We start from the raw sequence: 14,437 nt of genomic DNA, 5'->3' as shown, positions 1-14,437 counted from the left end.
GAATTCCTCTACCCCTGTTTGAATAGTGGCCATGGGAACTTCGGCTGAGGTGGTAGGCAAGCTCTCAGTTCAATGCCTGATCAGGAAGACAGCCTCTCTGACTGTGCAGCACTCCCCCAGTACTGCATTGGGAGTGTCTGAGCCCAAGTCCCTGGGCCTTTCAGTTCAGAAACTGAGTTTTAGAGCTCCTATGGAGAGCATTTTCAATACTTTGTACAAGTGAATAAAATTGCAGTTGAATTGCTTGTATCAGCTTTTCTCAATTAAATAGGAAGTATTTGCTCTGAAACTTGGTTCACCCAGCAATGCCTGGAGCCTAAACTTATGATGACTTGACAGTCAGTAAGGATAGGCAACAATACCTCCTCCACGATCATCCTCAGTACCTCTACTCAACAAGGCTGTGTTCTCAGCTCCCTACTACACTCCTTATACACCTATGACTGTGTGGCCAGATTCCCCTCCAACTTGATTTTCAAGTTTGCTAATGACACCATCACAAACAATGATGAGACAGAGTACAGAAATGAGAAAGAGAATCTAGTGAACTGGTGCCATGACAATAATCTCTCCCTCAGTGCCAACAAAATGAAGGAGATAGTCATCAACTTCAGGAAGCACAGTGGAGAACATGCCTCTGTCTACATCAATGGGGACGAAGTAGAAATGGTTGCGAGCATCACATTTTTGGGTGTCCAAATTACCAATAACCTGTCCTGGTCCCTTATGCTGATACTACAGGTTAAAAAAAATCACCACACCTTTCTCAGAAGACTAAAGAAATTTGGCATGTCAACTACAACTCTCTCCAACTTTTACAGATGCACCATAGAAAGCATTCTTTCTGGTTGTATCACAACTTGGAATAGCTCTTGCTCTGCCCAAGACTGTACGAAACTACAAAAGGTCGTGAATGTAGCCCAATCCATCACACAAACCAGCCTCCCATACGGTGGCTCTGTCTACATTTCCCACTGCCTTGGCAAAGCAGCCAGCATAATTAAGGATCACATGCATCCCGGACATTCTCTCTTTCACCTTCTTCCGTCAGGAAAAAGAAACAGTCGTCTGGGGTCATGTACCAACCGACTCAAGAACAGCTTCTTCCCCGCTGCCTTCAGACTTTTGAATGGGCCTACCTCGCATTAAGTTGATTTTTCTCTGTGCCCTAGCTAAGACTACATTCTGCACTCTCTTGTTTCCTTCTCTATTAATGGTATGATTTGTCTGTGTTGCGCACAAGAAACAATATTTTTTATTGTACACTAATACATGTGACAATAATAAATCAAATCAAATCAGAAAGATCCTTAAAGAGCATTAATCTCCAAAGTCACTAACCATAGTGGCACAGTTTAGGTTCAACTGAAGGAATCGAGTGGGAGGTATTATGGTTGGGCGCCTGGATCATAAGTTTTGCATCTTGAACTTAGCGAGGATAAGCATGATAGGTTTCACTTCAGGTGTGATTCAAATGACCCACTAGGGAACTCTTATCAAACAAACTTTATTTAGGAATATGATTAACATGTATAGTAAGAATATTATCAATAACATCCATCAATTACAAACAACACCAAAACAAGCACGATAATGTACAACCTTAGTAAATGTAGGAGCTGTCCCAATCAAACCAATCCCATAAACAAGACCCTTGAAATAGATTTAATATAGCACAGACTAAAGCTCATGTTAATGGAATTTAATCCTTTGGATGAAGTCTGAAGTTCTCTGGATAGACTCAGAAGAATTTGAAGTCAAAACACCTTTCCAAAACAAGAGGAACTCGAATCAAGCTACCAACAGCAGATTCACTCCTTCAGAAAAGCAAGACCTTGCTTTCACATCACCAGCAGAATTTCCAAAACAACAGTGAGAGAAAGAAAACACTTCTTTTCAGCTTGTTGTCCCTTCTAAAACTGAAATCTGCAGCTCAGAACTGAAAATGAAACCATAAACTTACTGGAAAGAAACAAAACTGTCCCAAAACACACGACTGTCCTCCTAATAAAGCAGGATCATAAACGACTCAGAGTTAAAATAAACAGGACCTATTTAAATCACTAAAGCTGCAAATAAGAGACATCTCCAGACAAACTGGGTGCCATAATGACAACACCTAAGGCTGTGAGCTGAGAAACGCTGAGTCTGTGAGAGCTGCAGAGATCATGATTTTAAAAAAAAACTTTCTTAAAAGTACACCAATGTCACAGAGGCAAAATTATTGTTCAGCTTATGGCAACCTTAAAAGGGCTGGCAGAACGTTGAGTTTGGTGAGTCATTGGAAGATGCTGTTTGAGATTATCTAGTTTGTGGTCTCCAAAAGTAGACTATCCAAAGAAGACGTTTACTGAACATCCTTTGACTTTAAAGGCAGCGATAGAAATCATAGTGTTAATGGAACTGGTTGCTATAGAGGCTTCACAATTTGTTGCAGGAATGAATGAAGATCCACAAGTTGGGAACTGCTCATAATTCAAAACTTGTCACTGATGTGCCAAAATGGGCCATCATCATGGATATTCAATGCAAGAATTGTGGCAAAATGGGTCACATTGCAAATGTTTGTTTGGATTGGATTTTCAGAAGAAGAGTCTTGGTACCTTCAAGAAGAACAAATTGCATTTTACAAAAAGAAAGTACAACAAGGAAAGAAAGAAGTGTAACTGTGAAGAAGAGAAGGTCCTTAAAGATGATGAAGAGTTCCAACTAAATGTCCTATCCATACAGGGTGGATCACAGAGATTCTGGGTGATTCTAATGTTATGTGGACAGTCTATTAGGATGGAAGTTGAATCTGATGCTGCTGTATTTTTAATTCCTGAGACTACACACCAACAAAAGCTGAAACATCTTCCTTTAAAACCAGCTCATGTGATTTTAAGGACAAATTTCCTCCCACGGTCTGAAAGACATGCATTGGCCATGCTAAATTCTCCCCCTGTGCCCAAATAGATGCCGGAGTGTGGCGACTAGGGGATTTTCACAGTAACTTCTTTGCAGTGTTAATGCAAGTCTACTCGGGACACAAGTAAACTAAAACACCAAAGAGATTGTACTTTTAAAAAGTTACGTCATGGTCAACATAGAGTTCAGTGGACAAACAGCAGAGTTGCTTCTCCACGTGGTCCGTGGTAAGTTTCCAGCTTTGGAAATTGGGAGATCATAGTTAGAGAAGATAAAGCTTAATTGGCATGCTGCCAGCGGATTGGTTGACGCCAAAACAGATCTACAGTATTTGCAAGGATGTATTTGAAGAGACACCTGGCTAATTGCAGGGAGTTGAAGTGAAAGTCAAGATAAATCAAAAAGATTCAAAGTAAGAGCGGTGCCATAAAAATCCATCCCTAGGTCAAAGAAGAATTAGTAGCATTTGTTACCACAGCTGTGGGGTTACGGGGGATTGGATCATGGATGGTATTGTGGTCAGTGCAGATTCGATGGGCCGAAATGTTTCCTTCTGTACTGTGGGGATTCTATGATTCTTAACACTTGTGTGTTAGAACTGGTTGCAGTGAGTCACTGGGCTACCCCCATTGTATCTGTCATGAAACTAGATGTTTCAGTTTGTATTTGTGATTTTAAAATAATCTTAAATCTAGTGTTGTGTTCTGATCAGTATCCATTTTCTGTTGTTGGAGATTTATTTGCTGGGTTATCAACAAATCGGCAGAAATTCAGCAGGCAAATTTACACATGAATGTAGTGGCTGAATCACAACCATTGTTTATTATTGTTACTTAAAGGTCTTTTTCGTTAGAAAAGGTTACCTTTTGTGAGAACTGCTCCAGTCCTATTCCAAAGATCAGTGGATCAGATTTTGAGTGGTCTCTCCAGTTGTACAATGTCTTCTAGATGATATTCTAATTACAGAGTCCATGAACATTTGGAGCACTTAAATAGTTTAGAAGCAACATTGGAAAGTCTTCAAGTGCATGGTCTACATATCAAGAAAGGAAAGTGTGACATTTTCCAAATATCAGTCCAGTATTTGGTTCACGTTATTGATAGTAAAAGCCTACACTGAGCACCTAAGGAGAAGCACCAACAAATGTGATGCAGTTAAAGTCCTTTCTAGGTTTAGTAAATTATTATGGCAAATTTGTTCCTAACTCAGTTACATTATTGAAGCCATTGCATGATTTACAAGGTGAGAAACAGTCATGGGACTGTACTACAGATTATGAGAAAGCATACAAGGATGTCAAAGATGCTTTTCAGAAGCCTGAATTATTGGTTCATTTTAATCCAAAGCTACCATAACTGCGACAATAGTTTCACATTATGCTTTCAGGAAAAGAACGACCAATAGCTTTTGCTTCACTTACCCTGAGGAGAGCTAAATTTAACTATGCTTAGCTAGAAAATTAGCATTGAATATAATTTTTGGTTTACATTATTTGTATGGTCATCATTTCACATTATGAAGAGGAGACAAACATAATTGAAGAGGAAAGGGTTGTGCATGTAGTTTATATGGACTTCAGTAAAGCATTTGACAAGGTCCCACATGGCAGACTTGTACAAAATCACATGGGATTTGGGGTGAACTGGCTAGATGGATACAGAACTGGCTTGGTTACAGAAGACAGTAGCAGTGGAAGGGTGTTTTTCAGAATGGAGATCTTAGAATGGAGCTAGTGGTGTTCCGCAGGGATCAGTGCTGGGACCTCTTGTTGTAGTGTATATAAATGATCTGGTGGAAAATGTGATGGGCCTGATTTGTAAATTTGCAGGTGACACGAAGATTGGTGGAGTTGCTGATAGTGCTGGTGATTGTCAGAAAATACAACAGAGTATAGATAGATTGGAGACTTGGGCACTGAACTGGCAAATGCAGTTTAATCCAGACAATTGCAGTTGATGCATTTTGGAGGATCAAATTTAGGTGTGAAGGAAAATCGTGCTTGACAAACGTTCTGGAATTTTTGAAGATGTGACCAGTAGAGTGGAGAAGGGTGAACCAGTGGATGTTGTGCATCTGGACTTTCAAAAGGCTTTTGACAAGGTCCCATACAAGAGATTAATGAGCAAAATTAAAGCTCATGGTACGGGGGTAATGTATTGTCGTGGATAGAGAACTAGTTGGCATACAGGAAGCAAAGAGTGAGAATAAACAGGTCCTTTTCAGAGTGACAGGCAGTGACTAGTGGGGACCACAATGTTCAGTGCGGGGACCCCAGCTATTCGCAGTATGTATTAATGATTTGGATGGAGGAATTGAATACAATCTGTCCAAAAGAACTAAGCTGGATGGCAGTGTGTGTTGTGTGGAGGATGCTAAGAAACTGCAGGATGACTTGGACAGGCTGGCTGAGTGGGCAAATACTTGGCAAATGCAATATAATGTGGATAAATGTGAGATTATCCACTTTGGTGGCAAAAACAGGAAGGAAGATTATTACCTGAATAGTGGCAGTTTAGGAAAAGGGGAAGTGCAACATGACCTGGGTGTCATCATGGAACAGTCGCTGAAGGTTGGCATGCAGGTACAGCAGGCACTGAAGAAAGCTAATGGCATGCTGGCCTTCATAGCAAGAGGATTTAATATAGGAGCAAGGATGTCTTGCTGCAGTTATACAGGGCCTTGGTAAGGCCACACCTTGAGTATTGTGCGCAGTTTTGGTCTCCTAGTCTGAGGAAGTACATTCTTGTTATTGAGGGAATCCAGCGAAGGTTCACCAGACTGATTCCTGGAATTGCAGGACTGATGTATAAAGAGATACTGGATCGACTGGGCTTGTACTCACTGGAATTTAGAAGAATGAGAGGGAATTTTACAGAAACATACAAAATCCTGATGGGACTGGACAGGCTAGATGCGGGAAGAATGTTCCTAATGTTGAAGAACTCCAGAACGAAGGGTCACAGTCTAAAAATAGAGGTAAGCCATTCAGGACTGAGACAAGAAAGAACTTCTTCACTCAGAGAGTTGTGAACCTGTAGAATTCTCTACCTCAGAAAGCTGTTGGAGCCAGTTCATTAGAAATGTTCAAGAGAGAGCTGGACATGGCTCTTGTGGCTAAAGGGATCAAGGGGTATGGAGAGAAAGTGGGAGTGGGATATTGAAAGTACATGATCATATTGAATGGTAGTGCAGGCTCGAAGGGCCAAATGGCTTACACCTATTTTCTATGTTTCTTTGTCTTAATTATACTGTAAATGGCAGAATCCTTAGGAACATTAACATAGAGAGGGATCTGGGCGTGCAGGTCCATAATTCCCTCAAAGTGGCAATACAGGTGGTCGAGGTGATTAAGAAGGCATTTGGCATGCTTGCTTTCATCAGCTGGGGCATTGAGGCCAAGAGTTGGGAAATTATGTTGCAGCTATATAAAATCTTGGTTAAGCTGCATTTGGAAAATTGTGTCCAATTCTGGTCACCACACTATCATCCATCTGATGTGGAAGCTTTGGAGAGAGTACAAAGAAGGTTCACCAGGATGTTGCCTGGTCTCGAGAGTATTGGCTATGAGGAGAGATTGAATAAACTAGGATTGTTTTCACTAGAAAAACAGAAGCTGAGGGGAAACTTGATAGAGGTCTACCAAAATTATGAGAAGCATAGACAGGGTGGAGATTCAGAGGCTTTTTCCCAGGGTGACAATATCAATTACAAGGGACACAGGTTCAGAGTGAGAGGGAGAATGTTTAAGGGAGATGAGGGAAAGCTTTTTACACAGAGAATGATGGGTGCCTGGAATGCGCTGCCAGAGAAGGTGGTGGAAGCAGGCACATTATCAACATTTAAGAGGCATCTGGATGGGTCTGTGAATAGGGAGAGAATAAAGGGTTACAGACTGAGTAAGGGCAGAAGGTTTATTTTAATTATGGCATGATCGGTACAGGCTTGGAGGGCAGAAGGACCTGTTCTTGTGCTGTAGTTTTCTTTGTTCTTTATTATTATTTTTGGCCATATAAAGAAATGCCATTGTTGGCTGCTAGCTGATTGCAAAGATTGTCACTGGTCTTATCTGCACATTCTTGGAATATAAAGTATTGTCAATCAGAGTGCCATGCAAATACCGAGGTATCATCCCATTTATCTTGACCAGATAAGTGTGATGATGACCTTGAGCAGATGCCACCAACTTTGGTAATATTCTTTATTTTTCACTAGTAAATCATTGTGACATCTTCTCAAGTTCAGAGACATACCAGACATGATCTTGTCATGGGGAAGATGATGGATATGGTATTGAATGGAACAAAAGCTGGAAAGCATTGTTTGCATCCTGATTTGAAACCATGTGTGTTAAGAAAGCTTAACTTGACTGTCCAAGGTGGTTATCCATTGTGGGGAATCTGAGTGATCATTCCTCCTAACCTGTGTGGAAAAGTTCTTGAACAATTACATGGAGGATATCCTGATATAGTCTGGATGAAGAAATTAGGTTGTGGTTATTTTTAGTAGCTGGATCTGGATGCTCAGGTTGAAGGAAAAGTGGCACAGTGCATGACTAAGAAATACACAACTGTCTCGTTACATTCTTGGGAGTGGCCTGAAGTACCGTGGCATTGATGGCATTTAGATTTTGCTGGTCCGTTTGAGGGTTACATGTTCTTTGATATAATTGATGCACTTTCAAAGTAGCTGGAAATTATCATGAGATCTACTACATCGAAACAAATATTGGAAAACTTGACCAATCTTTGCAAGATTTAACAATCAGAACAGATTGTTAGTGATAATGGTTCACAGTTTACTTCACAAGAGTTTGAGGATTATCTCAGGGTAAATGGTATTCTGTCTATAAAATCCACACCTTATCATCCAGCAACCAATGGATTGGTGAAAGATTGATCCAATCATTGAAACATTCTTTATAAGGTTGAAGAGAACACAGTTTGTTATCACATTGTGTGCATATCTTTTTGGCATCTTATGGAAACACTATTCACATGACGACCCAACATTCACCTACATTCCGGCTCTTGGAGGAAGTTGGGAACTGTGTTTGATTTGTTGTTACTGTCAGCATCTTCAGCGACAGTGGAGTGTCAACAACAACCTCAAGTTGCGCAACGAGAAGTGAGGGCAAAACACCGCTCATTTTGACAAGGAGATTGCGTGTTTGTGTGTAATGATGCAGTGAGTGAGAAATGGGTAGCAGCCATTGTTTTAGCAAAGTTCCCTTTCTGACACGGTTTAAACTGAGGATGGGCTGGTTTGGTGACACCATGCTGACCAATCTTATCATCTCAAAATGATTTCCCTGAATTGTCTCCAGAAACACCAATTTCTTCATTTCCTGGTGTTGTGAATGCTACCATGGGAGACTTGTTGAATCTGAATTGCCTGATTATTGTGTCTACACTCCTATACCGAGTGAGAATGATACACTTTGGCTCTAGGCGAAGAAATGTCTCCTCAAGTTCCAAATCGAGCTCATTAAGTTGTGGACTGTCAGATTCCAGAATGTTGTATACAACTGAAGAGGAATAGATGCCCTCCTGATCTGGATTTTCATGGACACTTTGCTGCAGGACTAACCATGTAATGAGCAGAAACAGAAGCTCTGGTTGATATTTCACCTTCCAGGCCCAGGGAGCAAGGAGGCAAATGTAGTCCTCATCCAACTATTATAACCCAAAGTTACTGGATATCTCCTGTTGGAGATCGTTTTAAATCTGGGCTGCTATCTTTGCTTATTCGAGAACTATTTTTTGTTTATTACCTCTAGAAACTTCAGCTATAGTACAATGTCAACAACAGTCTCAAGTTGTGGGATGAGAAGTGGGAACAAAATAACACTCATTTAAAAGTTTAAAGTTTATTAGTCACAAGTAGGCTTACATTAACACTGCAAGGAAATTACTAAGAAAATCCCCTAGTCGCCACACTCTGGCATCTGTTTGGGTACATTGAGGGAGAATTTAGCAAGGCCATTCACCTAACCTGCACATCTTTGGACTGTGGGAGGAAACCAGAGCACCTGCAGGAAACCCACGCAGACACAGGGAGAACACGCAGACTCCACAGACAGTGCCCCAAACTGGGAATTGAACCTGGGTTTCTGGCATTGAGGCGACAGTGCTAACCACTGAGCCACCATGCTACCTCCTTCAACAAGGAAGTAGAGTGTCAGTACATAATGCCAGGAATGAGAAATAGGTACCAGCTATAGCTTCAGCAAAAACAGATCCAATTTCTTACCAATGATGTTCAAACCAATGATGAACTAGTTTGGCGAATCTATACTGATCAACTGATGTAATTTTAAAATTATTTCTCTGAATTATCTCCAGAAATATCATCATCTTTAATTCCTGATGTTATAAGCACTACTACAGAAGATTTAGTTAACTCTCAGTTGCCTGATGATTGTGTCTCTGCTACTATACCACATTAGAATGTTGTAGTAGCTCCAAGAGGTGTCTGCTAAAATTCCAAATCGTGCTTTTTGGATCAAGGACAGCCAGATTCCAGAGCGTCACGTACAACCAATGAGAAATAAACAGCCTCCTGATTGACTTTCTTATTGACTGTGTATAATGATGAATGATGCACTGTATTGAGTCTAGAGTATTATTGATCTTATGTACAACATGGTACTAATTTGTTGTTATGACCACAGAAGCAAAGGGGGAGAGATGTTATGTATTTAAGTGGTTGCAGGTTGTGTTAAGAGCTGAACACTTGATTTGTTGAAGATATCACTAAGTGATTGCAGAGGCTTCAGTTTTACTTCAATTTGTATTCTGTATAGGCAAGAGTCCTGGAATAAATCTGTTACTAATTTGAATCTACATGTGCAAATCACCTATTTGTTTTTTTGTTAAAACATTTAACCCCTAACATAGGGCATTACACACAACACTGTTAACCCAAATTATAAAACAAAAAAGTGACACTTAACTCTTAAGTGACACTTAACTTAAATAGACTGGGTCTGTACTCGTTGGAGTTTAGAAGGATGAGGGGGGATCTTATACAGACGTATAAGATAATGAAGGGGATGGATAGGGTAGAGGTAGAGAGATTCTTCCCGCTCAGAAAGGACAGCAGGATGAGAGGGCACAGCCTCAAGGTAAGGGGGGTGCAGTTTAGAACGGAGTTGAGGAGGAACTTCTTCACTCAAAGGGTGGTGAATCTCTGGAATTCTCTGCCTGTTGATGTGGTGGAGGCTACCTCGCTAAATATATTTAAGTCACGGGTAGATAGGTTTTTGGTAGGCAAGGGAATTAAGGGTTATGGGAAGAAAGCGGGAAAGTGGAACTGATCCACTTCAGATCAGCCATGATCTTATTGAATGGCGGGGCAGGCTCGAAGGGCTAGATGGCCTACTCCTGCTTCTACTTCCTACTTCTTATGTTCTTATAACTCAATAGCCCACCAATGTAATAAAGTGACACACAAACACTGAGCTGGGGTGAGGTGTTAAAATGTAGACTGCCGCCTCCAACTAACAGAATGAGAGCAGTTGCCTCACTTGCTGGGCCTACTGTCATGTATGTGTCAGTGAGGTCTATGTTTAATTCTTGTACACAACTGTCTGAACTGCTGTGTGTCTAGTCCTGCTGCACAGAGCTAACTAATTTGTTTGCTTTCTCTCTCTGCATCCCCTCATTCTCTCGACAGGTTATTATTGGGTATTCAGAAAGTGCAGCCCCTTCCTGAATCCCTTGTCCAAAATCCCGGGAATATGATAGTCACTGACTGGGAGACTGACCGCTTGCTGTGGATAAGGACAGTGGAGAACATTGCCACCGCAACAAACACGCTGACTTCCTTAGCTCAGCTCCTTGATGAAATTGGAAACATCGTGATTAATGATAACATTGCATCTGAGGTGAGTTTGAGCCAAACAAACTTAGTTTTAAATTCAGCTGTTCTACCGTCCTGTCTAGAAGGCCTGCCCCTTGCTGGTGTGCAGTTCCACGGGCTTAGCATCAAATTATAGAATGCTTACAACACTGAAAGAAGGCTTTTGGTTCACCTAGTCTAACTTCCCTGACTTTTACCCATAGTCCTGAACGTTTTCTCTAAATAAATATCCAACATCCCCTTTGGAAGCCACCATTGAATCTACCATCAGCAGGGAGTGTATTCCCAATCCTAACCCCTCCCTTTATTCATTTGACCTTTTCAATGCAGTAATTAACTTATGATGTGGAAATGCTGGCGTTGGACTGGGGTAAACATAGTAAGAAGTCTCACAACACCAGGTTAAAGTCCAATAGGTTTATTTGGTACCAAAAGCCACTAGCTTTCAGAGAGCTGCTCCTTTGTCAGGTAACTGGGAGTTCTGTTCACAAACAAGACATATAAAGATACAAACTCAATTTACAAAATAATGGTTGGAATGCGAGTCTTTACAGGTAATCAGGTTTTAAAGGTGTAGACAATGTGACTGGAGAGAGCATTAAGCACAGGTTAAAGAGATGTGTATTGTCTCCAAACAGGACAGTTAGTGAGATTTTGCAAGCCCAGGCAAGTCATGGGGGTTACAGATAGAATGGCATGAACCCAAGATCCCGGTTGAGGCTGCCCTCGTGTGCGGAACTTGGCTATCACTTTCTGCTCAACGACTCTGCGCTATCGTGTGTCGTGAAGACCGTCTGGGTACCCAATCTCAGTAAGCATTCTCCAAGGTGGCCTTCATGAAACATGAGAGCGCAGAGTCACTGAGCAGAGACTGATAGCCAAGTTCTGCACACATGAGGACGGCCTCAACCAAGCCTCACGACTATGAGGAATGTGCAGGATTTTGTGATTAATTGCGAAGCTCTTTTATGGGCTGACACGGGCATTGGGTTGAACAATCTCCCTGCATGCCCTATGGGAATGAGTAGGCTCTGTGTTTAACCATATTTTAGTGCCTCTTTTTCCTTTTCCAGTAGCATCTTTAATTTTCTTATCTTTTCACTCTTTCATCCAAGACACACTCTTTCTTTGCAGGTGTATAATGCTGTGGCTTCTGTTCAACGATCACTTGAGGAGTTAGAAGCTGGAAGACTATTTCCAGCTTTCCTGGCCAGCAAGGAGGCCATCACCTCGTCTGAAAAAGCTTTCTTCGATCCATCTCTGCTCCATCTCCTATATTTCCCAGATGATCAGAAATTTGCCATTTACATTCCCTTGTTTCTGCCAATGTGTGTCCCCATTGTGCTGTCTCTGTTGAAAACTGGCAAGGACCTTAAATGGAGAAAGAAGGTGGATTGAGGAGGAGGTGCACTGATTCTGAGCAACTAATGGCTGCTCACAGATTTGGCACATCCAATTATCAAAGAACGTTGAATGATAAGGCTCAAAGGGTTGTAAATGTTCTAAATTTTGTGAATTTAATTTATTGGGAGCTGTTGTCCTCTTTCCTGAATGCAATGGAATCATAATGGAATGGAGCTCTGCAGATGCTTACTGTCCTTTAACTCCAGACGTTCTTAATGTACAATGCAGATGGGCTACTCAGCTATGGGAAACATCACAACCAACTCATCGTATTTTGCAAATGTTCTGCAATTGCTTCTCTCCCCAAATGCCTGGGTAGAATTTAGGTTTTTGATGCTATTCATACTTGGTATCAAAGAAGAAATTGACCAACTCCACATAGAACAAGTCAGTTCCTTCTAATTGCTGTGTCTTGTTATACAGGACATTTCTCTAACTGTAGGCCATCAGGAACTTAAATCCTTTTGCTTACTGTGGTTTCTGCCACAATCCCTGTGGGTCCCTGTGGCAGTGTTAGTACTTCGGTTTATACGTACACCAGACACAGCAGCTTAGCTTCATATAATAAGTGCAAGAAGATACTGGATATGAAGGTATGTTAAATGTCAGAATGTGTGTTTGTTCAGTTTTTCTGATTGGATTTTGTGTAAAATTATTTCTAGGGGAACTGTATCTTTGTTTATGTACCTTTTCAACCATTTGCTGGAATGTTCAGAAACCAATAAAATAAGACACCAAGTTGGAGATTAAATCATTTCCTTGCATATGGTTATTTCTTCTTCTGGTGGTCTCTCTTCGCCTTCCTTCTCTTTCTTACTGTACCAGTTTCCTGCCCCTCCTTCCTCGCCATCTCCTGTCTCTACCCCATCTGTCTCACTATCTGTCATCTCTTACCATGTATGCCACTCATCACTTCCTGTCCCTTCTCTGCTTTGCTGGATCTTGCTCTCTGTCTTTCTCTCTCTTTTTCTCTCTCACACGTATTTTTTTCCCCCATATTTCAATTTCTTTATTGGTCCCTTTCTTTCCTCCTGACCACCCAACTCCCTGATGTGAGGCCTTTAATTAAGAGGAGTTATTACAAAGTAAATGTTATGTTCAATCTTATAAGTAGTATTTAGTATTACTGTGTTTATTGCTAATGAATTACTGCTGCATGATGAGTAGAATTGTAGGATCTGAACACAGTAATTAGATTATAATGACAGAAGTATTAATTAAGATTTATAAAGCAAAGCATGATATTTTAACTTGCTTAAGACCTTGGTTAAGCCACAGAATAAATACTGCGTCCAGTTTTGGTTTCCTCACAAGATGGGGGTTATTGGGAGGACTGCAGAGAAATATCACAAGACTGTTTAAAGCATCTTACTTATCCATTAATACAGAAACAAAATACTGTGGATGCTGGAAATCTTGGTTTTGATGAATAGTTATTGACCTGAAACTTTATCTGTTTCTCTCTCCACAGGCAATGGGGACATGCTGAGTATTTCCAGCATTTTATGTTTCTAATTTGGATTTCCATCATTAGCAGTATTTTGCTTTTATCTTAATTACCCAGATAGAACATAGAACATTACAGCGCAGAACAGGCCCTTCGGCCCACGATGTTGCGCCGACCAGTTACAAAAACAATGACCCACTAGCCTATACCAATCCCTTTTCGTCCATAAACCTATCCACAGATCTCTTAAACGCCCCCAAACTAGGCGCATTTACAACTGCAGCAGGCAGGGCATTCCAATCCCTCACCACCCGCTGGGTAAAGAACCTACCCCTGACATCCGTCCTGTAGCTACCCCCCCTTAATTTAAAGCCATGCCCCCTCGTGCTAGCTTTCTCCATCCGAGGAAAAACGCTATCACTATCCACCCTATCTGAACCTCTAATCATCTTATACGTTTCAATAAGATCCCCTCTTAGCTGCCTTCTTTCCAACGAAAACAACCCTAAATCCCTCAGTCTCTCCTCATAGGACCTCCCCACCATACCAGGCAACATCCTAGTAAACCTCCTCTGCACCCTCTCCAAAGCCTCCACATCCTTCTTGTAATGTGGGGACCAGAACTGCACACAGTACTCCAAGTGCGGCCGCACCAGAGTAGTGTACAGTTGCAACATGATGCTGCGACTCCTAAATTCAATCCCCCTACCAATAAACGCCAAGACACCGTACGCCTTCTTGACAACCTTATCTACTTGATTCCCAACTTTCAGGGATCTATGTACACATACACCTAGATCCCTCTGTTCATCCACACT

General features: G+C 41.3%; 1 protein-coding gene across 2 annotated transcripts in view; it reads left to right on the top strand.

Annotated features, from left to right (window-relative positions):
- Positions 1–12,923, top strand: part of pigs (phosphatidylinositol glycan anchor biosynthesis, class S) — a 57,981-nt gene extending 45,058 nt beyond the window's left edge. For both annotated transcript variants that reach the window (XM_080210720.1, XM_080210721.1), the window contains exons 10-11: positions 10,583–10,793; positions 11,903–12,923. In XM_080210720.1, the coding sequence (XP_080066846.1) occupies positions 10,583–10,793; positions 11,903–12,166 (475 nt within the window). In that variant the 3' untranslated portion in view covers positions 12,167–12,923. The remainder of the gene's footprint in view (positions 1–10,582; positions 10,794–11,902) is intronic.
- The last annotated feature ends 1,514 nt before the right edge of the window (positions 12,924–14,437 follow it).

The sequence above is a fragment of the Carcharhinus amblyrhynchos genome, chromosome 23 (genome assembly GCF_965287045.1).
Source record: "Carcharhinus amblyrhynchos chromosome 23, sCarAmb.v2.hapA, whole genome shotgun sequence".
Lineage (NCBI taxonomy): Eukaryota > Metazoa > Chordata > Chondrichthyes > Carcharhiniformes > Carcharhinidae > Carcharhinus > Carcharhinus amblyrhynchos.
The sequence above is the reverse complement of the archived record's forward strand: the minus strand, read 5'-3'. Positions and strand labels throughout refer to the sequence as shown.